Source organism: Monopterus albus, unplaced genomic scaffold (genome assembly GCF_001952655.1).
Source record: "Monopterus albus unplaced genomic scaffold, M_albus_1.0 scaffold377.1, whole genome shotgun sequence".
In the NCBI taxonomy this organism is placed as follows: Eukaryota; Metazoa; Chordata; class Actinopteri; order Synbranchiformes; family Synbranchidae; genus Monopterus; species Monopterus albus.
Window position 1 is genome coordinate 71484 of NW_018128257.1, and position 24078 is coordinate 95561.

Below are 24078 nucleotides of genomic sequence, written 5' to 3' on the forward strand. Positions count from 1 at the left end.
GTAGACCAGTCTGTGTTGTCTCTCCTACATGGTGAACTTGAAATAGCAGTTAAAAATAAGTGGAAAATGGAAAACTAGCTCATGTTAGCTAGTTCTGATGAGGTAACTACTTCCCAAAGCTGACTGTGAAAGAAAACATGCTAATGTTAACTGTATCACTGTGATATTTAATGAATATGGTTTAGTCCAACATGCCAAGAATGTTGTGAACAGAAGAGACATCTGTGCTCCTGCTGGTCAGCGTTGGCCTGTTTTTACATGCCTTAAAAAAGGCCGTTGTTAACAAATGGCTATACGACTACCGAGGCTGTCTTGCATTTTACATGTCATCATGGGGACTCATCTCTCATCTAGTCTGCCTTTACAGCCTCGTTATGCTTTAAGTTGTGCACTTGAAAACTATTCTAAATGACACAGCCACAATCACTAGCTAGATCGTCAGGTGTCCCTAGATGCAGAATCGGTTGTTGTTTACTATGACACACTCTATGAAATAAAATTGTTGTGCCTGATGCCCTATGATAGTCAGGTTGGGTTGTTATTGGGCTTAAATTGTGTAGTCTGCACCAGAAATAAAAAAGCATTTTGTTTAATGTGGTGCAACAGAGTGCCATAGTAGTGAGTCCTATCTAAGAGGACATGATTTTGTATAAGAGGTAAGTGCTAAAAATCGACCTACAAATTGGAAGCCATGGTGGTGACACTGAAGTCATGAAGCTGTAGTGTAGTTAGTTTATAGCCTGACGACAGCTTTTTACATCAGATGATCATAGTTGGGCTTCAAAAATCACAAAAGTGGTGTTCACTTGTTAAGGTTATCTTGCAGAACAAAGCATGTAAGTTTATAAACTATTGTTTGTCACAGAGCCTATTTTCTGCAATAATCCAAAAGCCTATTGAAAAATCTGCTTGGCTTTTTGTCAAGAGAACAAAGGGTGATGCTAGCTGTCAGGATGACCTTCAAAAACATCATCCCTATGGCCCTCCATATACAGTATATCAGACATTTCTTTGTACTAGACTTACAAATTGAAATTGTTCTTGTAATTTGACAATGTACTTGACAGAAAAAATATCAGAATAGTAAAATTATTTAACCTCCTAAGTATCGGCCTCAAGGATCCAGTATCAATCCCAGTTGCCTGTGATCTGTATGACGGACCAACTGTAAACAATAGATGTATATGTGACAGACCTGATCTGAAGTCTGCTGGCCCATCTTCTGCAGGGCGATGATGGCAGTATGGAGGGGGTAACCCTGGGCTGTGATGACTCCCAGCAGCTCTCTCTCCTCAGAGCTCAGAGCTGACAGGAGCTCTGCTGAGGAATCTGAACCAGTCAAGGGGTGACCCCGGGGTGCTGAAGTCACATAGGGCTCTCCACAGTCTGGCCTGAGAGATATCTAGGAAACACACTGCAGTGAGTGACTGTGCTTACCAAAAAGTACAAGACAGTGAGTGCAGAAGCCAAAGGGACAGCGATGTTTACTGAGGCAGACACATTTAATGTGATTTGAATATCTCAGGCTCTTGGGGTAGGGTAATGATGCAGCTTTCCTAAGAAAGACATTTTCAAAGGACTTCCATTTGCTAATCTTGATGAATGCCTTAGAACCTGGCTGATTCCTTGAGCCAACTTTACATGTTCTATTTTTAGGGTGCAGATCCTTGAAAATGCTTTGGAAATGTGAGCTGAGAAAAAAGAGCTGAGATGGTGAGGACAGATTTCTTCTTCCAGCTAGCACAGTGTTGAAATAAAAAGAGTTAAAGGACATTTAAAGTCTTGAGAGTAATTGAGCCTTCAAGGATGAAGGATCTTTATCAACCTAAATATAAACAGTCAAAGTCATTCTGCTCTGTTTTGCAGTGAGGATATTCTTAGTAAGGCCTGTCTGTTCCTGGCTTATGTGAGGAGATTTATAGCATGACAAGGTAATGCCTTAGGATTTGGACTGTATTCATAGCCAGAGCTAGGGGCATTTATTAAACCACTAAAATCATTATTTAAACTCTCAAACCACTTCTCTCTCATACTCTCTAAATGGCTAAGATGACACATGGGGAGTATCTCCTTAGTATCAAATCTGAAATACACAATTAATCTTGTGGTTACACCCATTTTTTTCACTTCCAGAACATTGCTGGTGTTTCTTTAAACATGTTTGGAAAATACAGCTCAAACAACTCAAAGAGTAGGCCAGGAAGCTCATCTGAAGAGGGAGGCAAACCCCATAAGTCACTGTGGCTAATGGAAACATGCTAACCAGCATGAATAACAGTTTGTTGCTAAAGTGCTGATGGAAATTTTCAGACCTTGAACCACTTTTTAAACTTGCTGAAGGAATGAGTTAGCCTTTCCTCTGGTGGAGCCAAACACCACAAATTGAAAAATTTTATTACACAGGAAAGGGAACAGTGGTGGACTTGCCCTCACAAACCTCTTACAGTACTACTGGGTTGATAACCTCCATAAGATAGAATTATGGTTCAGTAAACCACAAAATAGTTGGCATCAGTTTGAAGCTGAATCTTGCAGCCCAACTTCATTATCACCAACAAAAGGCTCAAAAAAGTAGTTGTTGTGCACATGTTCAAGGGCTGGACCCAAAGTTAGCAACCCTAATTAGTAATGATAACCTCTTTCCTCCATCTAAAAAACACAGCAGTGTTTCCTTATGGAGGCAAAAAGGGCTTAGCATAATCAATGACCTGTTTATATTGTAGTGCTCAGGGCCAGGAAATGTTCCAGAGAAGACTTTTATCTTATGAACATTTAATAAACCAACTTTGATTTCCAAGGCAGTGAGGAGCAGAAAGACATTTCTCCCTGCACCCCTCTAGCTTTGCTCAACTTCCAGGTCCTTTGCATGCTAAGGCAATCTCCCCTTCTTATCAAATGTAGAGCCCAGACTCTGTCTCCAAAGACCATAACTCCCCCTACACTTTGACTTGATTCACACCTGCAAATATGCATCTTGGACTTCGCACCAAGAACACTAAAGTTTGAATTAATGCAAATGGACCCAAGATGTTTGGTCTTCTTATTTCATTCTTTCTACTTCCTTCATCTAACCTCTTTATCTACACCAGGACACTTAGAAATGCAGAGAAACCCTCCTCTGTCCTTTCAGCGCAGCAGTAAAAACTTCAGTATTGTGTTCTCCCTTTTTCTTTTATGACAGTGAAAACATTCCTGGATTTGAGAATGTGAAATTTAGAAGCTTAGAGATGTTTTAGTAAAGATAAGAAATGATTTCTGGACATGCTTAGCTAAATCAGTACATAGAAAGTCTTCTTCCTCTCTTCTAATAAGAAAATTAACTAGAAATTACAAAATAATGTAGACCAAACTGTAAAAACTGTTCAAGCCTACAGAAATGTTTGATGTAAATTTGTCTATTGTTTTTAAAATGCTTAAGCTCAGCCATCAGCAGAGACACCTTTCATGTTAATCTTGACAAATTCAATTTTTTTTTCAGTAGTGCCAAAACATTAGTTTAGGAAATTGTTTTTGATTGTGTGCTAATAACAATTCTCACTTATATAAAATATATTCTTTTATTTTGCTTTTAAAGTGTTAGACTGTTACTTTGTGTTTAAGATTGATGTTCATATATTCTGCTCCTGTATGTGTTTTCAGTGATACAGACATGGACAAAATTGTTGGTACCCTTCCGTTAAGGAAAGAGAAACTCACAATGGCCACTGAAATAATGTGAAACTGACAAAAGTAATAATAATAATAATAATAATAAATGAATAAAAATTGACTGAAAATTAACTAATGAAAATCAGTCATTGCTTTTGAATTTTGGTTCAACAAAAACATTTTAAAAAACAAACTAATGAAACTGGCCTGGACAAAAATGATGGTGCCCCTATAAAGGATTGAAAATTTGACCACAGGGACATGTTAAAGTGAAGTGTGTCCTCTAATTAGCATCACAGGTGTTTTCAAACTTGTAATCAGTCACTCTGCCTATTTAGAGAGTGAAAAGTCACTGTGCTGTTTGGTATCAGTTGCACTGTAATCACAGGAACATCAAGCTACTTGGAGATGGTCTTATAGCCTTTACCTTTAACATGTTTGTGTATAATTATAGCCTTTACCTTTAACATGTTTGTGTATAATTGTCTTTCTAATCTCCTGAGACAACTCTCTCCTTAGCTTTCTGTGGTCCATGTTCAGTGTGGTACACACCATTTTCAGTCCTTTATAGGGGTACCATCATTTTTGTCCAGGCCAGTTTCATTAGTTTGTTTTTTAAAATGCTTCTGTTGAACCACAATTCAAAAGCAATGACTGATTTTCATTAGTTAATTTTCAGTCAATTTTTATTTATTATTACTTTTTTCAGTTTCACATTATTTCAGTGACCATTGTGAGTTTCTTTTTAACAGAAGAAGAAAAGAACACTGTAGCTACTGTGAACTGAAAAAACTTAGAAAAATCAACTGGACCAGGTTTTTTAGGTCGAAGATGTTTCACCTCTCATCCAAGAGGCTTCATGAGTTCAGATAATTTTTAGTACATTTTTATTTATTATTACTTTTGTCAGTTTCACATTATTTTAGTGACCATTGTGAGTTTCTCTTTAATGGAAGGGTACCAACAATTCTGTCCACATCTGTAAGTCACAGTGGGAAGAAAGTTATGAATCTTGCATAAAATTCATCTCTCTGTGAAATCTAAACCAACAGTTTGATCCAGAGATGGGGCGTGAACATTTCCATAGTGCACTTCCAAAAGAACCAACCTGGAAAGCATTTCTGTAACGAGTCTCTCAGCCAGTCAGAGGACTCCACTCTACAGAATCCTGGCCAATCAGATTAAGTCTTCTGCTTGAACTAATGAACGACTAGGCAAGCACTGCCTTTCTTCATTTTGGCAGCAGTCGGAAGTCATTTTCAAAGTATGCGTTTCATCTGTGTCTCGTCCTTATTTTATATAGTTGTTAAAATTCAATTTTGTTAAGATCTTATGTTTGCATCATCCTCAGAAGTGTTTTTATGTCATCCTTTTGACTCTTTTTTGTAGTAAACAGGGAAACAAGCTGATCTGAAGTTTCAGCATGCCAGATTCAAACAGTTCCTCAGCCCAAGTGAAGCCAAGGAAGTTTTGTAGTTAAAGAAATTCATTGTTACTTCAGCCAAATTGTTTTTTAGGGGCACCGAACCAAGAGCTTCTCCTTTCTTTGACCATGAGGAATCTTCAGAGTTGATGGCTAAGCTCCAGCTAAATATATGTGTATGTATATATAATGACTAGTTGTCTCATATAGCATAGTCACTCCTAAAGTAAAGCCTATAACTTACAGAAACGTAGTTTTTTTCCTCTAAATTATCATTTAAATCACAAGTTTTAGATTCAAAATCTAATTTGACTTTAGACAGTTTAACTGATATTCTACCATTGTGATTTCTTATGAGATATATTCATAAATTGTTTTCATTTCTGCTACAATAAACTCTTTTTGGTAGCTTTGCCCAGTTTAGCACCTTGCACAGTCTGATCTGGTTGTATGTGTTTTTTCGAAATATACGCTAACTCTCATGTCCATTTGTTGACACATTCACATTAAAAAATAAAGTTGATACTCCCACCTTCTGCTGAAGGGCAGAATCCAAACAATGAAAAATGTATCACTATTGATATTATAATATATTGATCAGTTGTACTGATGGTCTATGTGGGAGAACACAGCTTGAAAATATCAAAAATCATGAGTGAGATGTTTTGCAATTACAAATATAAAACAAACACACAGCACTCATACTTGTTTCCTATGTGCTACTGCATATTTCTAATGTGTGTTAAACACCTCCTGGACCACAGTTATCTTCTACAGTATGTCGGGCTGTTTTGAAAGGTTACTGTAAATAAAACTGGAGCACCACTGCTCACAGATCTTTTACCACATCTGTTGTGTTGTGGTTGTTGATGCCGGTGAGCCTGTTGATTGTTTTGGCTCTAGTGCTGGGGGCTCTGATGTTGGTGGTCCCGGTGTCTTCGTGTGAGGACAGGCTGCCTGTGATGAAATCATGTTGTGTAGATGTCTCCGGCATAAAGAGGGAGCACTGTCGTAGGTTCTTCCTGCACTGGTGTGGCAGGCTGCTGAGGCAGGCTGGAGGGTTGACAAAGGCATTCTGTGTTTTCCTCAGACCTAGCTGACATGACTCAGCAGAACGCTCTCCGGCCAAGTGCCCTGTTGCTGACATAGTTATCTGGGCTTTCTGTGCAATAATCTCTCCTTCGCCATCAGAGTCAGAGATGGTGAATTTAGTGCGCAAGACCGTGAGGTTGAGGCTGTGGGAGTGCTGTCGAGGGTTGGGCTCCCAGAAATCAGAGCTGTGGCAGCTGGCCAGGTGGCTCTGCTGAGGGCTGCTGAACATCATTTGGTATGGAGGACAAGATGGCAGCAATCCTGATGAAGAGGAGGAGAGCTGAGGCTGGTGCTGGCTGGGGAAGCCACTCTGCAGCCCAGTTAGCACCCAGTTCTCCAGACTGAACTCGTACTGTTACATGGAGACACAACATGTTAGCAATAGAAACAGTCCTTACAAGCAGTCTACTACTCTGAAACTGTCTTTATTCTTACATCATTAGTTCACCAAAGTGACATTGTCTCTGATGTTTTTGCTACAGTAAATTAGCTTGGAATGTTGGCCAAGCCCTGCAATGAAATACTGTACCCCAAAACCTGCTGCATGGATTACCACAAAACTTCCATATGATGACCTCTTGACTTTTTATCTCAGGCATCCTAACTCATACCTGACCCAGCACTAGTTCTGCACTAGCCCATGACGACATCTCTAAACAAGACTGAGAGCCATTCACACATACAGATTCAAAAAGATGAGAATGCTGCTGTTTTTTGGGAACAGCCAAGTGAACATGGAAACCAAAGTATAAAGTTGTTTTCTACTCCACTCCATTATGCAAAGGAACTTGGCTGATCGTTGCAGCCTGCAGTTTTAATGAGCTACCAGGTTGTGAAAAAGAAAAAAGTAACGTGGACACTGTTGGTGTTCTCTGGCTGCACCAGATATGTCAGTGCTACAGCCCTGGCCCTTTTCGCCTGTCTAACGGTTTCCAAGTATGTAAATTAGTATGTGCAGATGCTCATCTGGGATTGGTTCCCCTGCTGCCTGCACCTGTTCTTTGGCCCGCCTCCCTCCCTGAGTGATTGGACTGGCATCCCAGTCCAATGATCTAATCCAAGAACAGCAATAAGTCTCACCTGTTCACCTTTAAAAACACAGCTTGCCTCTCATTCAAGGCCACTGTGATTTGATGTGAGCAGCTTGCCACGTTGTTTGTTTTCTGTTCTTTTGTGTTATTGTGTTTCTCATTCATGTAGTTCTTTTTAGGGATTACTCATGTCCAGTACATTGTACTCCATTTTGGTGTTCATTCTGTGTGAATGTTCACTATGTGCTATGTACTTTGATTTGTTATGAGATGCCCGTTTGGTGTTTGCGTTATTCTGAATATTTGTAATTTGGCCTGATTATGTTGTTAGATTTATTTGGCCCTTTTGTTCTCTTTTATAGCCAGTTTTTGTTATTTCAGCTATCCTTTGTAAAAACTCCCCAGTCAGTTTAATAAATAACTTTAGTTAACCTTTTGCTTCTGGTTATTTATGGAAAACAAACAAACAAGCAGCTGTCCCGTCGGAGCAGAGTATGTAAATGATTTATTCAACAGAACACAGAACAGCCATGCTAGCAGCTAGCATTTTCTAGTCTAGTTTGTCTTAAAGAAACATGCTAACATTTGCTCATGTAAACACAAAGTAAAGCTATGGCTGGGAATGTACGTTTTGTAGGAATGTGGTCATAAATCCAAGCATTGGACAAATTAAAATGTTGACCTGATGGTGGCATTAGATAAAAAGTCAGAGTATCACCAAAGTTATTACAGTTTATCCTGAGTAAACATGAATATCTGAACCACATTTCAATAATTGTTGAAACACTATATATAAGAGATTGTAGGGGCTGTGGAGTCTGGGTAAAGTGCATCTGTCACACTACGTTCACACTGCAGGTCTTAATGCTCCGATCGGATTTTTTGCCGAACTCCGATTTTTTTCGTGATAGCATGTGCGTAGCGATGTACCAGTTAATGTGCAATCGAAATAAAGAAATAATAATAATAAGAATATCAAGAAGGAGAGCACAAATATTGCTTATGGCCTTTTGTGGAGCAGTGGCTGCTACCTCGGTACAGAGGAATGTGTGGGTGCGGAGTCGGAGCCAGGACTGGTGGGATTCCGTGAATTCATTAATAATTTCCGAGTGAGAAACGTTATCACCACCTGAATCACCGTTGTCTGCCTTTTTTTTTATTACCCCTCGCCTCGTCCAGCGCAGAATTGTGACGGCTGTCGCATTTCAATGACATAAAATCGCATGAAATGCGACCTGGCCGTTCAGACTGAAGTCGCATTGCATAACATCGGATACGTATCCGATTTAGGACCACATATGAAAGTGGCCTGGGTCAGATTTGAAAAAATCGGATTTGTGCTGTTCACACTGTGATAAGGAAATCGGATATGGGTCACATTTGGGCAAAAAGATCGGATTTAAGTCACTTCAGCCTGCAGTGTGAACGTGGTCTTGGTGTTCACATTGAGTAGAGACAAAGAGGAAACCAAACTCACCTCTGTCTCCTGCAGTATGGTGAGATAATCAGGGACGGTCACCTCGATGTGCCCTTTGACGTCCTTTGATACAGTCGGTGGTATCTTCAGCGGGACACCGTCCATTCTGCTCAGTTCACTGACACACAGAGTTTGACTTTTCATCTTTTTATACCACCCACCAATTCTGCAATATATACCAACTGCTACTTCACAGATCCGAACATGCAGATTTGAATTGTTCATGGTACATTTTCTACAATTGCTGATCATTTTTCTGTCACCTATGCAATAAGGAGCCAGTCCTCAATGGGGCTATCGTGATCCTAGTGAAGGCATAATGATACGCCAATCAAATAAATGAATACACCTAGTAACAGGACACCAATACCATGAAAATCATCAAAAGTTTGAAAAGAATATTTGAAAAAATGTTATGGAGCCATTTAAAGGTATTTTTTCATCATGAGAAATGCCTTGAAGGCCTTAAGGTTATTGATTTGTTGGATACCCCATTAGCTAGTCTTCCTGGGTCCCAGTTAAAACAAATTTCAAAAAACAAATTAAAAAAAAAACCTTTACACCCTTACAAGTAAGCAAAATAACAACACACCTTAAAATGTCTAACTTTAAAACATATACACTACGAAATTGAGATTATATTAATTTCATTGTCTACATTGACATCATAATATTTTGCTTCAATAATTTTTTAAAAATTATGTGAACCTCTATAGACAACAGTTCTGTACACAGAACTGGTATGCAGATGTAGGATCATCAAATGTCCACTGGTTGCCATATGTGTGGCATACCTGTTGGAAAAACCTCTATACACTTACATATTAGCAAACAATGGTGGTGTATATATATATAAACGTAAGTTGTCACTTAACACAGTAAGACGGTCAGACAGATCTGAGATAAGCTGAAAGCTAAATCGGATTTACTTTTCTGCCTGCTTCCAGCTCTGTGTTCTGTGAAGGCAGTCACAAAACAATGAGTGAATAATGCTTAAGCAAAGAGCTAGAGATTACAACAGTGTGTGTTGAGACAAGGCAGCATGATGCTCACTTCATGTAACAGTCACACTCCTTTAAGACACACTGTGTATTTTCATTATACTGCAGACTAGGAATTTGTGCCACAACTTCCACCTACTGGCAAGGTGCATGAAGGACATGCACATAATACACACACACATAAAACCTGAGTGTGGATTAGGGTGAGTAAACCATATGGTTGAAGCAGACATGTGATGAGGTAAATCAGCTGTGTCCCTGGTGTCCCATGAAACTTAAGCAGATAGTTGCTCCAGAAACACCAAAACACCAACCAGACAGCTGATCCAGGATTTAAAGCAGCAGAAAGGACAGATGCTCCTTGAGCTTACTGTGTCTGAGTCATTAGCATGTAACACTTAAGTTACATGTGAATGCTACTAGATAAATACCATCAAATGTATAAAACCGCTCCCACAGAACCTAGACCCCAGTCTAAACCCAGTACAAGACTTCACTTAAGAAAAGCCAGAATTGAAAGTGCGTGATTCCTGGTGAATAAACACTAAATATTCCTCTTCTATTCCACTGTAAGACTTCAAACTAACTGCATTATTTGTATTTATCTACGATGTCGATATGACACTGAGAACAAAGAGACATTTGTTCTACAAAGCTAGAAGATAATTTCATATTACTGAAATAAAATAAAACTTACAGCTTTGTGTTGTGAGCTTCACTTTACAGTGATACTGAATAACTGTTCTGAATATCTGAGGCTGCAGAATCACTAACAGCTGTAAAAGTCCTCTTGTTAATGTCAGCCCAAAGATTTATTTGCTCAGTTCCACTATATTTTTGTATAATTGTTTTTATCCTCTTTTGTTGTATTTTGGAAATACTACTCTTTTTATTCACTGTATTTTATACTGCAGAATTTAATTGAGGGTCTAAGTTCTTTTCCAATTTGCAACATATTTGCAGGTTATTTTTACCATTATTAAATGATCCAACAGTGTAAGTGTGAGAAGATGTGAAACAGCAGTCGCAGCAGATGCCTCTTGTGCTGCAGACATTTTGTGACTGTCTGCCAGTTTAACCAGTCTCAGTCTAATCAAATAACAGTAATAGTTTGAAGTAATAGATGGCATTTTGTATTTTTCTTACTCTAAGTGTACTTTATGCATGTGTGCCATTTGAAATAAAATGTAAAGAGGACACTAATCTTAAAAAAAATCATTTGCTTTACAGGTAAATTGTAGAGTTTTCCCAATTAAACTTTAGAATTTAATATTATAATAAAGTCATGTGAGCCTACCTGTGTTTTGTCAGAGCTGCAGACTCCGTGTATCCTCTCAGGTGTGTGTAGGAGTATGTGTGTGTGTGTGTGTGTGTAAAGCTTCTCTGAGGAGGGTGCTTTAAGGAGATCCACCTGGAGCACTCCTGTGCTGACCTACAGCTGATTTACTGCCCACACACACACTCCCTGCACAGACGACAGCAGCAAGCAAAGTGAAAACATCACATCACAGGCGTAACCTGATTACACTATGGTCCTGTTGTTAGCACTGATGTTAGGTCTTAGGTCAGCTGCAGTCAAACACTTTGCTGTCTTTAACACTTCCTCAAAACTGATTATTAATTATTCTTTGAGTATTGTGTGTTCAACTCCCAGTTCCACTTTATTTCATAGTGTATAATAAACTACATTTTGCTCACCAACACACCCAGTGCCTCAGTATATAGATTGTATATAAATCATGCACTGATTATTGAGATTTTTCTATGTCCTACATGAAAAAGTCTTTGGTATATTAAAAGGCAAGAAATTCATAATAATACAAATATTTAAAAAGTTACAAATACAGAGTCACAGCATTCATTTCTTACATTTTAGTGAATTTCATTAGGCCTACAATTTGTTCGTGGAAAATATATGTAACTTAACCTGTCCTCAGCAAGAGGATGAAATATCAAACTGTCAAATAAGGTGCCTAAATATTCAACAAATTCATATATGTAAGTATTAAATAAGTATGGAAGCACACAAGTACTTTTCCATGTCTTGGTCCCACCTACGTAAGAAGCAAGGAAAATGTGAGCAAGGACTTGAGGAAACACGTTATTAATGACATGAGATGTCCTTTCCTTAGATCCTTCTGAAGCATCCAATCACCAATTAATTTATGATGTAAGGGCTTGTTAGTTCACAAAAAAACTTCAGCAAAGGGTGCTCTTGTGTTGCCTCCAGTAGCCTCCTGTTTATTGATTTATGTCCATATTGCATCTGCCAGTGACCATAGTCTTTTCAATCAATGTTCATTTTTGCTTTTGTATGTGCCATTTTCTAATTGATAATATTGAGGTTCTATGTAGGAAGATGGTTGGTAGGCTATTGTTTGCACAAGTAACTGGTTGCCCTTTTAAAGGAGAGGAATTATAGATGAGTGATGAGGGTCCCGGCATGGTGTGCACCAGGCCCGGCGTAGCATTGTTCTGCCATTGCATGTCAAAGTGATTGTCCCTGATTATTCTTACTTTATTATATATGTTCTTCAATTATTAAAATTATAACATCAAAATAAAAATTCTAACCAAAAAATACATTTTATTAATCAGGTAAAAAATAGATGAAAAATATCATGAACAAATACAACTTTTCCCAAATTAAAGACATTAAATAAAAAAACATATTACTGGTACAGTGTGGTATTTTTGCGCCATGCCATTTTTGTTGGATTTAAGTTATCAATACAGTGGTTTTGTTGAATTTTATCATGTAGTTCACATCCATCATTAGACATTGTTGCCCTCCTCACTGTGCTGTAGACCTCTGGGGAAACGGGACCAAACTGGAAAATCAAACAGCCAAAGGAAGATGATGGTTGCAAATACTGAGTTTCTTAACATTGACTCAGGGTCTTTCCTCGACTGCCGACAGTCAGACTGATCTGTCCTATAACCTCTGCAGTTGGCACATCATCGTCATCATTAATTATATTCTGACAGTTCCTGTTCAAATGAGAAAGACATTAAAGATCACCAGATGCCATCGTATTAAACTACAAGCCTATGACTTTCTCTTTCTGTTCAAACTACTGTTATTGTATCAAAAAAGAGAAGGCTTTAATGCTCTCTCTCATCATTTTACATCATTAACTTGTTCTTACTTTTTATTTAGTAACAAAGGCTGTGAATGATTACAACTGTAAACTCTCGTTACCTCAGTAAACCAGCAGGGAGTCAGTCTGTGTCAGTGTCAACAGGCTGCAGAGCAGCGGCCCAGTCCTGGTCTGACGGGGGCACAGGCAGGACCCAGCCCTGAGGAACCGGTGAACCATCAGGATGATCTGGTGCAACCACAAAGACATCCCAATCCCTCCTGAAAGACAAACACATTGCAGCCCAGGCCTGGGATTATCCTCTAAATGGCAAGACAGGTGTGTATCAGCCTTTTTCACTGAGACCATGTTGATATGTGACCGCAGAATAATCACAGGTGCCCACTCAAACTAATGACACCTGAATTCAGTTTCAGGGTCCTGATTTTATTCAGGCTGGTTTCCAGTCAAACGTAGTTTAAATTTAAAGGAAGGCTCCAGAAAATGGTGCAAACAAAATGTGACCTATGTTCTGCTCCTGTTGTGTGAATATGAGCTGATTGGTTGATGGAGGTAAACAGCCAGTGGAATAAATTCTCCATTAAACCACTGCAGAAGAGGACATTAACAGAGGTCCGGTCAGCATTCAAAGGATGTATAAACCTGTGGAAAACATGATGGAAGTCATTTCTGAAATTGAAAATGCTGATAAAAAGAGGTGGATGGCAACTCACTGGGACATGAGCAGAAGAGAACAGAAGGCTGCTGTTATCAGTGACATCTGACTCCCCTGCCATGGCGTCTACATAGCAGCTGTGTAACCGGCCTGGTGCTGTCAGCTAACATGTCATTCTTACTACAACCAGCAGATGGTGTTAAGACTTAAAAACATGTGCACACAACTGATGATGATAATCACTTTTATTGGCCAAGTATGTTACACACTCTCTGGTAGAGAACTGAGGCAGCTGTCAGTGGAGCCAACTCATACGCACACCGATGGCAGCGCTGTCCCGGCATCGTGAGCAACTTGGGGTTCGGTATCTTGCCTAGGGATACTTCAACATGTGGACTGGGGAGAACAGAAATCGAACCACCAATTCCCGTTCTCCCCAAGTTGGCTTTAAAGGCTAAACTGTCAATAATGCACAATTAAATGGCCAAAGAATGGGAGCGCATTCATATGGAAGCTCAGTATATGAGTTAAATGATGTGTACCCATTATGTGGCCCGGAAGAGGGGGGTGTCAGGCCATGCCATCATAAATTTATATTTGTTTCTCTATTTACACACACCTTTAATCCTATATTTATTTATTTTCAAAAGTTTAGTGTAATTAACAAAGAGAAACTATGCAGGGGTATTAACAAACAAGAAAATACTTCAAATCAAACAGATTATTTTGTTTTGACTGTATCATGTAGTTTTATTTATACATGAAGCTTAAGTGAAAGTTCAATAAGGAAGATCTTGTCCCTCACATTCTGCTTGTCCACAGTGGACTGATGTGGGCTGTTAAATTTCAGTTTCTCTCTGTCATCTGCTTTCCCACACTGTCAATTGTCCCTCCACCTTCTATCCTGAGATCACCTTCTCTGACCAATGATCTTACTGCCTGTGTTGCTTGAGCCAATCTCCCACTAGCTGCTATTCTTTAAATATAATTTTAATTCATACCGCTTGTCTTTCATACCTACAACTGCCCATCCATCTGATCTCTCCTTACTCAAATGTATTTATGTCCTGAGTCCCTTTACTGCTAGCATAGCTGAGTCGGTAGTGACTAACCTGATTTGTATTAATGCATCCAGTGAGTGTTCAGCTTGGGTGTAATATTCTCTGAAGGGCTGCAAGACAGGACCAGCAGGAAGCTCATCTGTGAAACAAAGAAAATGAATCAACAACAACATAATAAAAATGCACACACATATTTAAACAGATGTGACTGTTAAATTATGGGGTTTACCTCCAAACAGCATAGAGTCCATTCTGCGTTTCCTCTGCAGATGTCTCTCTCTCTCCTTCTTCACCCTTCTCTCCTGCTCTCTCCTCCTCTCCTCCTCCTGCTCACCCTCCAGCATCACCATCAGAGCTTTCTCCTCTGCTGAGTAAACCACCGTCCTCCTCTTCATCACGCTCCTCAGCTGCTCCAGTCGACTGCTGAACAACATCCCTCCTCTGTGACAATTCCTGACACAGACAGACACAGCTTCACCTATTACAGTCTGCTACTCAGGAGGGATGTCTCTATGTCTGGGCTCACATGCTCACACTAAAGTCCGAAACATGCACCTTTTACATCAGTTTGATGGTAATTTAACATGTTATTCTCATGTCTGAATAAACGCCCTACTCACTTTTAAGTAAAATGCATGACAGCAATTTGATCTGATGAGACCTGAAACCTTTCAGTTTGCAGGCAGGTCCACCCTGAATGGTCTTTTCAAGTTTTCAGCAGCACAAGGTGAAACATGCAGAGACACAGAGATGTTTATCTTCTCTGCTTTCTAAGAGCAATGTATTTTTACAGTCATCATCCCTTATGCACAATGAAGATAAAACTATGAAACACTGGGAAAAAGCTCATTTGAATCTATATGAACTTGTAGGTTTTCTCATATCAGATCAATTCTTTCCCCCCACAGGGCAAATGGAGCAGAAGAGGTTAAAAACCCTCCTCCAAGTTATAATCTGACCAGCATCCCCCTATTGTTTCATTTTTCCCTTCATTCCACCTGCATATCTTACTATGTGAATGGATACAACACTACAGGGATGGAACTGCACAGAATAGTTCATGAATAATAAAAACATACTGCCAAAACATACAACATATGAGCAAACAGAACTTAAATGAGTAACAATGCACCTCTCACCTTTCCTAGATGCTGAACGATGCACCTCTCACCTTTCCTAGATGCTGCCTCTTTTCTCAGTCTGCGCAGTTTCTCCAGAGATCGCAGGATGTCCTGCATCCTCTTGATGTCTGCCTGTTTCTTCCTCACCTCACAGAGAACAGCGTCTGCAGCCAGCTTCAGCTCCTGTTCCTGATACACAAACACATACAAACCTGACCATTCATCATCATCATCATCCCCTGCTAGTCTCTCCACACCATCTCTTTGTGATAGAATCAAGCTACTGTGGTTCACAGTCATCATGTCTACATGAACAGTGACATGTCACAGCATCAGATGATCTGAGAACAGCCATTTAAATTCAATTTTGATGCAGTAGGTGAAAAAGCAATATGTGACTAGCCTGGCTATACATAACTCTTCTATTTGAATAAGAAACCCATGAGATCACCTGTCAACAGTTATCACAGGGAGTGGTCCTGTACTGGACACTATGAACTAACATCTATTTGCCTCCTTTATATCAGCTATTATGTGGTATTGAGTACAAATCAAGGATCACTTGCTTCTCCACCAGTAGGACAAATGTAGCTGGAAATGTGTCCGTCTATGTATACAGACAACTTTGTCTAACTGGCTTTCTTCTGCCATTAGGTCAAAGGTCAAAGCGTTTATTTGTCATATGCACAGTTAGGAAATGTGTTTCCCTGTACAATGAAATTCTTACTTTGCCATCCACATGAATGCCACAAAATACAAGTGACAAATGTTCTAACCTTCTTCTTCTCCTCTACTTCATGTATCTGCTTCATCCTCCATTTGTCTATAGAAGCTTCTTTCTCACAGATGAGTTCCTGCCTGCGTTGTTCCTCCACCTGCAGGGCTTTGCTGGCTCTCAGTTTCCGGACCCTCCTCTTGGAAACACGGTTCAGTTTAGCTTTGAATGTGTTTAAACACTCACTGTCACTGAAGAGTTTTAGTTTGTCCTGTAGCTGTCTCTTTATGTTTAGAGCAGTTAGATATGAGTCCGTCCACACACAGTCATTCTTCACGTTGTGCTTCAGGGTTTCACAGGACTCTTCCAGGGCTGAGATGAGCTCAGCTGCCCCGTATAGAGCCTCTCTTAGGGCAGGAACAGAGATGGGATGTGACTGCTGCTGCTTCTGCTTGGTCTGTTGGATCTCCGACTTTTTAACCCTGTTCTGTAAGAACTGCCTGAGCCATTGTATATCCTGCCTCCTCTGGAGAGCTGCTTCATCCTCAGGCTGTGTTGCTGCTGCTGTTCTCCGGTCATAATCCAGACCCGGACGTGGAGGTAGTGGAAGGAGCGGGCCGCCGAGCGAAGCTCCATCCTCACGAAAATCCTCATATTCCTGGTGCTGGGTCTGAAGGGAGTTTGGTGCCGGCTGGAAGTCATAATGAGAGGGCGGAGGACCAGCTCTAAACTGCGAGGGAAATGTTTCTGTGTTGCTGTATGTGATTACTGGAGGAGCAGGGGCCAAGCTCGGAAACTGTCCCGGTGGGGGACAGCCGAAGGGAGGCGGAGGAACGGATGGGTCAAACCCATACGGAGGGGCCAAGGGGGCCCCTCCAAAAGGTCCTCCGCCGGGAGCTTGCGCGGCGAAATTGAACTCCGCCGGGAGATTGTGCGGCGAAATTGAAGCCGTAAATTTGTTGACCGTAATATCCCGGTGAAGGGGCCCATCGAGGACCAGTGTGGTCCGGGTGTGTCGGTGATGGAGTCCACTGTGCTGGTTCAGGAGTTGCGCCGCTCGGTAGGGGTCTGTTAGAGGTGTACGATGTCCCCAAACAGACGCCAGTATAGGAAGACGGCTGCGGCTGCTTTTCTGACAAAACCTGCTGCTGGTATGTGTTGTCCATATCGGCAACGAGAGCGCTTAGAATCTATGCTAAACCTTATACACAATACTACATTTGAACATCTACTATCTCATTTCATGCTCCATGGGTTGCTTAAAGAAGCCATATTTACGTGACGTCGTAGTTTCTTCTTTGCGTTCAGCTTTTTGGCACTTCAGTAGGTCACACTACCAACTCCACGGAGTGGCTAAAGTTGGTACTGCAGCCCACGAGAGCCATTGATGGAACATACAGTGTACAATAAAGGAGGACTAACAATATCTATTACTCAATATCAGTATTTACGTGTAAGCGAAATGAGCGTTGTGAAGCACTGTATTATATCATGCTGTATTATACGCTTATACCTGCTGAATGTTTCTCTTACCCCTTCAGTATTTCCTCAAACATCCAGAAAATGATTTGGCTGTCGTTTTGGTAAATTGCTAAGTCTAATTGTTTTAAGTCATTTTTAACGCAATAAACTCCAAAAAGTTTATTGGTCTTTTTTAAAAGGTTTTTATGATAAAAAATGTAACCTCATTGCATTTATGACTGTTGATCTGACAAAACAAGAATATGTTCACTTGTGCTTCAGGGAATATTGATAGGACGTTTTCACAATTTTTTGACATTGTATACACTAAACAATTAATAAGTGAGTGCTAAAGAAACTCATTCTCAGATCAATGGCAAAATTTAAATAAAGGAGATGCATTTAGGGTTTCTGTAACCAAATTGGCCTACATGCAGAGCAAAGAAAGAAGACAAACACAAAGAAGACAGAAGATCTGTACACACCAATTAACAAAACATTTTCTTTTATTTTATATAAAGCCTATATCTGGCACATAACAGCACAGGAGTTGAGACACGAAATGAAGAGAATACTTTTTTTTTATTTGATTGTGCAAATCTGCTACATTTTCATTGTGTGCTCTTGATGTAGGTCTATTATTAAGGAAAATAACTGTTGCTTGCAACTTTATAGTTCTCCCATGATGTAATAATAGCCTATGTCCTGTCTAAAGTTTTTTGTCTGTTAATTTCATAACATGCATAGTATTAAAGTAATTGTATAAAATTATCACAATATAAACTAAAACACTTCAGGTCTTATAGCTGGATCTTGACATAGAGCCTGAAGACCTGAGCCACTAGAAAGAGGCATTGATATTTTATTTAAGGGAAGAAAAATTCTGGCAATTTTATGATTAATTATGTCAAATTAAATAATTAAGTAGCCTAAACCTGGGGTGTTCTGGCCCCTGGACATTTGATTGCATTGCTCAACTGATGAGCTAGCCTTGCACTAATCTCTCGAGCTTCTTTACAAAATATCCCATAAATCAAAGTTCAATAGTCTTCTCATAAGTCCAGCTTGCTCTTTAATAAGATAATATTACCAATGACCAAAAATGAAACTTGTCAGTGGGACAGACAGGAGAGGTTCCTTTGATTTTATCATGCAGACAGATGGCAGTAACAGGCCTGATACATCAGCTGCAGTGTCAGTCCCTCTTAAAAGCCATAGATAGTCCAGAGATATACCTGATTAAAAGTATGGGTTGAAAGAGCTAAGTTAGTCCATCAGTGGTTTTAAGTCATGTTCCTCCATGCATTATTCGTGATGCACATGGTAATTTACAACAGCTTGAAGATAAGAAGAGCTGGCAGAAAATGGAAAACACAGGTCCAAATGGAATCTACATTTTTTTTTCTAATTTTATTAGTTTTTTGTATTAATTATTACATTTTTATTATGCTTGTAATATAAAAGAAAATGTTCATTTAGCTAACATTTTTTTGACAAAGGTTAGTACAAAAATGCATTAAAACAATTCAAATAATCTTGAGCAGCGTGAAAGAAATCATTTTATATGACCTTTTAAATTTGAGACGTTTTTATGTCACTGACATTGTTATGTTCCGTTCGCACCTGTCAGTGAGCGAATGAGAAAGAGGCGGACCCAGGTAGCTGACTTCGATGCAAGCAGTGATTTATTATGTACAGTGATGGTGAGAGTAAAAATGCACAGAGGGAAATAGTGCGTAGTCCTGTCGATGAGTAGTAGCCGGGTGTTTGACCAACAGCAGGAGGCGAGGAGATGGCGAGCTGGGCCGAGCTGCGTAGGCTGGGTCACTCCTGGGCTGGTCGGTGGTGATGGTGGCTACTGAAGGTGGAGACAGAGAGATGGAGGCAATAGTGGAACAGATAGGCGACTGAGCATTGACCTGCCTGGGAGGGGAGAGTGGAGCCACGGTCTGGAGGACCAGTCCGTCAGGGAAACACAAAACAGTAGCTGGCTAGGGAATAATAATATACAAAAATGAAAGAGCACAGGAGAAAAAATGGCCTAGAGACTAGAAAGACCTGGCAAGTGACTGAGGAGTGAAACCGGGTAATATAGTGAGTGACCTAATCAAGTGCAGCTGGTGATAAGGGAGTGAGGAACAGGTGACGTGATTAGTGTTAATGGACAAGAGACAGTAGGAAAGGTGAGGGAGGCAGAGCGGCCGAGCAAACCTGACACATTTCAAGACACTCAAAGTGTGAACAACTGTGGGAAAATGATATTCACAAAACATTCACAACATCACAAAACTGACTATATAGGAAAGCAGTCCCATAGGTTTGCAATGATATATACAGATGGATCTAAGAATCCTGGTACTTGACATATAGGAATTGATATTTTCATACCTGAATTTAATTCCACTATATTTTGTAAACTCACTGACAAACTATGTTTTTCTGCAGAAATTAGGTCAAGATTATTGCAATAATTTTAGTTTTACATTGGATAGAACAAGTTAAGCCACTTAAAACGGACTCATCAGCAGCTCTAATGGGATTATTATCAGGTAAAGCTGTAAGAGAAGATGTCATGACTGAAATACATACAATGTTATTAAAAATACAAAGGGTAGGGATAGAGATACAGGAAATGAACAAGCAGACAACCTGGCTAAGAAAGCTCTAAAACTGCATAATAATGAAATAATATAAGCAGCATATGGTAGAGGAGAGGCAAACTCAGTATTTAGATCAGCAGTGATTAAAGTATGGCAGAGAGAATGGGATTCACATATTAAAGGGGGACACTACTATAAAATTCAAAAACCATTTAATGCAAAACAGGTCAAAGACATATTCTGTAATTGGAGAGAGGAGGTGATAAGGAGAGAGCATGTGGGCATAAAAACAAAAAAAACTCTAAAACATAAAAACACTAAAGGGGCTTGTGTGTGAAGCAGAATGGGAGTAGCATTTAAAATTACTACAGAGAAAGGAGTTTGGGAAATTAGAAGAAGATTCTTCCAATTCATTCTAGAGACAGGATTGGTAAATAGAAAAGTTTTTTTGTTGGTGTTTTTATTAGAATCAGAATCAGCTTTATTGGCCGGGTGTGTTGGACACACGAGGAATCTGACTCTGGTGTGTGGCTCTCAGTGTGTATGTACAATGTTCTTTTATAAAGCAATGGGTAGACAAGAAGATAAGACTCAGAAAACAAAAAAAGAAAAAAATGTGTGGGAAGAGCACGCATCCCTGGGGGGCACCTGTGCTGATTGTCTGATTTCTGGATGTGGTTTTCCACAGCCTCATCTGCTGCTTTCTGTCTGTCAGAAAGGTAGTGATCCACTGACAGGTGTGGGCAGGCACAGTGAGCTGTTTAGAGTGGAGGATGTTGAACTCCGATAATTTAATGCAGTGACTCTACACATTCCGATGCAGTAGGTGGCGGTATGCATCTTAATCGATAGTTCTCAATCCGCCACAAAACAAAGGGAAGAAGAAAAACAAAGGAAAAGGAAGAAGAAGAAGAAGAGAGTTTACGCGGGTGTGTGTGTGAGTGTTTTGATGTTTTGGTCATAGATGTATTAATGGTAAGTCAGTGGGCGGTGTCAGAAGCTTTGCGGAAGTTTGTGAAATAAGAGTCACATGACCGGACAGCAGCAGCCGGAGAAAATGATACCGAGACATGGATAGAATCCTCCGGACACGGTGACTGACATCCACAACCAGCACGGTACAACACAGTTCGATTCTGTTTATATATATAGCCAATATATTCAGTATACCTAACAGTTAACCACGGAGTCTTCACCGAAACTGTTTATTATCTGTGTTTAACCGACCATTAAGCACCGGTCACTGAGCGTTAACAGATTTGTGACTGTAGCCTAACGATAGTAGAGCACAGGTTTGCTTTACGCTAACGTTAACTGATGAACAAGACTGAACTGACTGTTTATTTTCCGACTGTATGTGTTTGTGTGTGTGATCAGATGGAGGAGATTAAAGTGTCTCCTGACTATAACTGGTTCAGAAGCACAGTGCCCCTAAAGAGAGTAAGTACTTCCTGATTCCTAATCTATAAGTAAGTGGAATTGCTAGACACTGCTTTTTTACAGACTCAGCACAACAACGTGAACACAATACTTATGTAAAACTGTAAACTCGAAAGACGTAGGTTAGGCTGGACTTGATACATTAATGCTTAAGGGTGAGTTGCTGAGTCAGTGTAGTAATGTGTTATGGACTGTGAACGCAACACAGGTCTGATGGGTGAAATGTCACAGCTGTGATTGTAGGTTTCCAACAGACCTCATCGTCAGCATGCTGATAAATCAGCAGCTGTTTTTGGAATAATGAAGCTGGCATTAAAATAACAGTCTTTCTACTCAACCAGGGATTATTTGATAAAGTGGAACAGCAAAACATTTGACCATAAAAACTCCTCATAGCTACACAGCCGCCAATTAAAATGCTAAACCATTTAGGATCTACCAATTTACTTTATTAATAGGTGAATATATAACTATGTCCTATTACAGTGGATGTTCATATTTTATATTAAATAGCTGACAAGAAATGGCAAGCACACTACAGGAGAGAGAAAAAGATGAAAATACAACAAATATTTCAGCTTTTAAATCAATGAAATGTTTTTTACATTTGTGTTGGCTCCTGATTTACTATATTCATTAACAGCCTACTTGACAACAATACTATGAATCAGTTGGATATGTACAGATAAAGTTCATATGGAACAGAGGTGTTCTAATAAATATTTAGTATTATTTGCTCACATGTGTACGTTTTGATTTAAAAGTCAGTGTCCCGCTTTACCAAAAGTGTCTTGCTAAACCATAAATTTACACTTCAAAAGTTTGCAACAGATGGTTCAGTTATTTGGATATTGCTTGTTTTTTTATATATATTTTTATGTAATAACAGCACATTGTACAATCATGCAATTAGATTTCACTGTTGGCATGTTGGTGAGAACCCCTTTAAATGAAGAAAAGATCACTTTAGTTGCACAAATTGTCATAGGCATCACAGAATCTAATACCATTGTTGAGTAAATAAACAAGATGTGTGCTTAGTCCTGACTATCTTATTTGTCCTGCTTTCTGATGTATTTATTTCACTGTGTGATAATGATTAACCAGATGTGTTTGTAAAACACATTGCTGGCTCTTTTTTCTCATGCAGCATGATTAGATTTCTATATCTATCCAATAATGACAGAGTCCGCCACTGTACTTATCTCAGGAGGTTTGATTTCAGTGTAATCAGATTGGTCTTACACCAGTGTCCCAGTCAGAGAGTTTCAGATCCTCACATTCAGTAGAAGGGTAACCCAGTAATTTTATTTCCATGTAGGAGAAATGTCTGTGTTCTGTCCTGTATGCGCAGTAATATTTTGGATTCCTGTATTTTACAGTTTGTGCTCAAATTTGTGATGATTTTCTTCATTTAATACACAAATATAACAGTAAACGTACAGTGGGTACAGAAAGTATTCAGACCCCCTTACATTTTTCACTCTTTGTTATATTGCAGCCATATGCTAAAATCATTTAAGTTCATTTTTTTCCTCATTAATGTACACACAGCACCCCATATTGACAGAAAAACAGAATTTTTGACATTTTTGCAGATTTATTAAAAAAGAAAAACTGAAATGTGTTTGTGAAACTAAAATAAATCAACAAAATGCCAAGAAAAATCAAAAAGTGTATGCGAGTAGTACAGAGATGGTCTACATAACTTGAGGTGGACAATGCCATCCCATTGTCTTTCACAAACACAGGAAGGATAGACCTGTATCACTAGTTATAGATACTCCTAAGCCCACACAGTCAGGTTTGTGGGAAGTGAAGTGATTTGCCACCAAGCACATGTTCATCAGGAGACTTATTTGGGTCAAAGAGCACATCCTCCATCACATGCTTACTATGGGTGACACAGTGTGCACAGACTGGGTTAGTGGTTCACACATCACAGGTTGCATTTGTTATAATCTGTAAGCAGGTCAACCAGAGACTTTCTCTGCTCAGTCTGAATGAGTTTAAACTGAGGTTAAACTATCAAATACAGTGGGTACGGAAAGTATTCAGACCCCCTTAAATTTTTCACTCTTTGTTATATTGCAGCCATATGCTAAAATCATTTAAGTTCATTTTTTTCCTCATTAATGTACACACAGCACCCCATATTGACAGAAAAACAGAATATTTTTGACATTATTGCAGATTTATTAAAAAAGAAAAACTGAAATATCACATGGTCATAAGTATTCAGACCCTTTGCT

At 39.4% G+C, this 24078-nt stretch overlaps 3 protein-coding genes across 3 annotated transcripts in view; 1 reads left to right on the plus strand and 2 right to left on the minus strand.

Moving 5' to 3' along the window:
- Nucleotides 1-8776, minus strand: part of ubap1lb (ubiquitin associated protein 1-like b) — an 11245-nt gene extending 2469 nt beyond the window's left edge. The window contains exons 1-3 of the mRNA XM_020585796.1: nt 8672-8776; nt 5916-6515; nt 1196-1402 (exon numbers count right to left, since the gene is read on the minus strand). Coding sequence (XP_020441452.1) covers nt 1196-1402; nt 5916-6515; nt 8672-8776 — 912 coding nt within the window. The remainder of the gene's footprint in view (nt 1-1195; nt 1403-5915; nt 6516-8671) is intronic.
- Nucleotides 8777-11847: 3071 nt separating this feature from the next.
- Nucleotides 11848-17666, minus strand: pdcd7 (programmed cell death 7). Its single transcript, XM_020585805.1, has 7 exons — nt 17242-17666; nt 16387-17210; nt 15661-15799; nt 14719-14925; nt 14541-14628; nt 12875-13033; nt 11848-12663 (listed from the first exon to the last, which is right to left on the minus strand). The coding sequence occupies exons 1-6, from the start codon at nt 17489-17491 to the stop codon at nt 12895-12897; spliced, it is 1647 nt and encodes a 548-aa protein (XP_020441461.1). The 5' UTR covers nt 17492-17666; the 3' UTR covers nt 11848-12663; nt 12875-12894.
- Nucleotides 17667-21276: 3610 nt separating this feature from the next.
- Nucleotides 21277-24078, plus strand: part of spg21 (SPG21 abhydrolase domain containing, maspardin) — a 17156-nt gene continuing 14354 nt past the window's right edge. The window contains exons 1-2 of the mRNA XM_020585801.1: nt 21277-21504; nt 21764-21826. Of these exons, the coding sequence (XP_020441457.1) occupies nt 21764-21826 (63 nt within the window). The 5' untranslated portion in view covers nt 21277-21504. The remainder of the gene's footprint in view (nt 21505-21763; nt 21827-24078) is intronic.

Coding starts and splice junctions, on each gene's coding strand:
- pdcd7 (XM_020585805.1), bottom strand. CDS start 17,491: ATGGACAACACATACCAGCAGCAGGTTTTGTCAGAAAAGCAGCCGCAG. Junction 15,800..16,386: donor AAGTAGAGGAGAAGAAGAAG/GTTAGAACATTT, acceptor TTTGTGTATCAG/GAACAGGAGCTGAAGCTGGC. Junction 14,629..14,718: donor GGACTCTATGCTGTTTGGAG/GTAAACCCCATA, acceptor TTTGTTTCACAG/ATGAGCTTCCTGCTGGTCCT.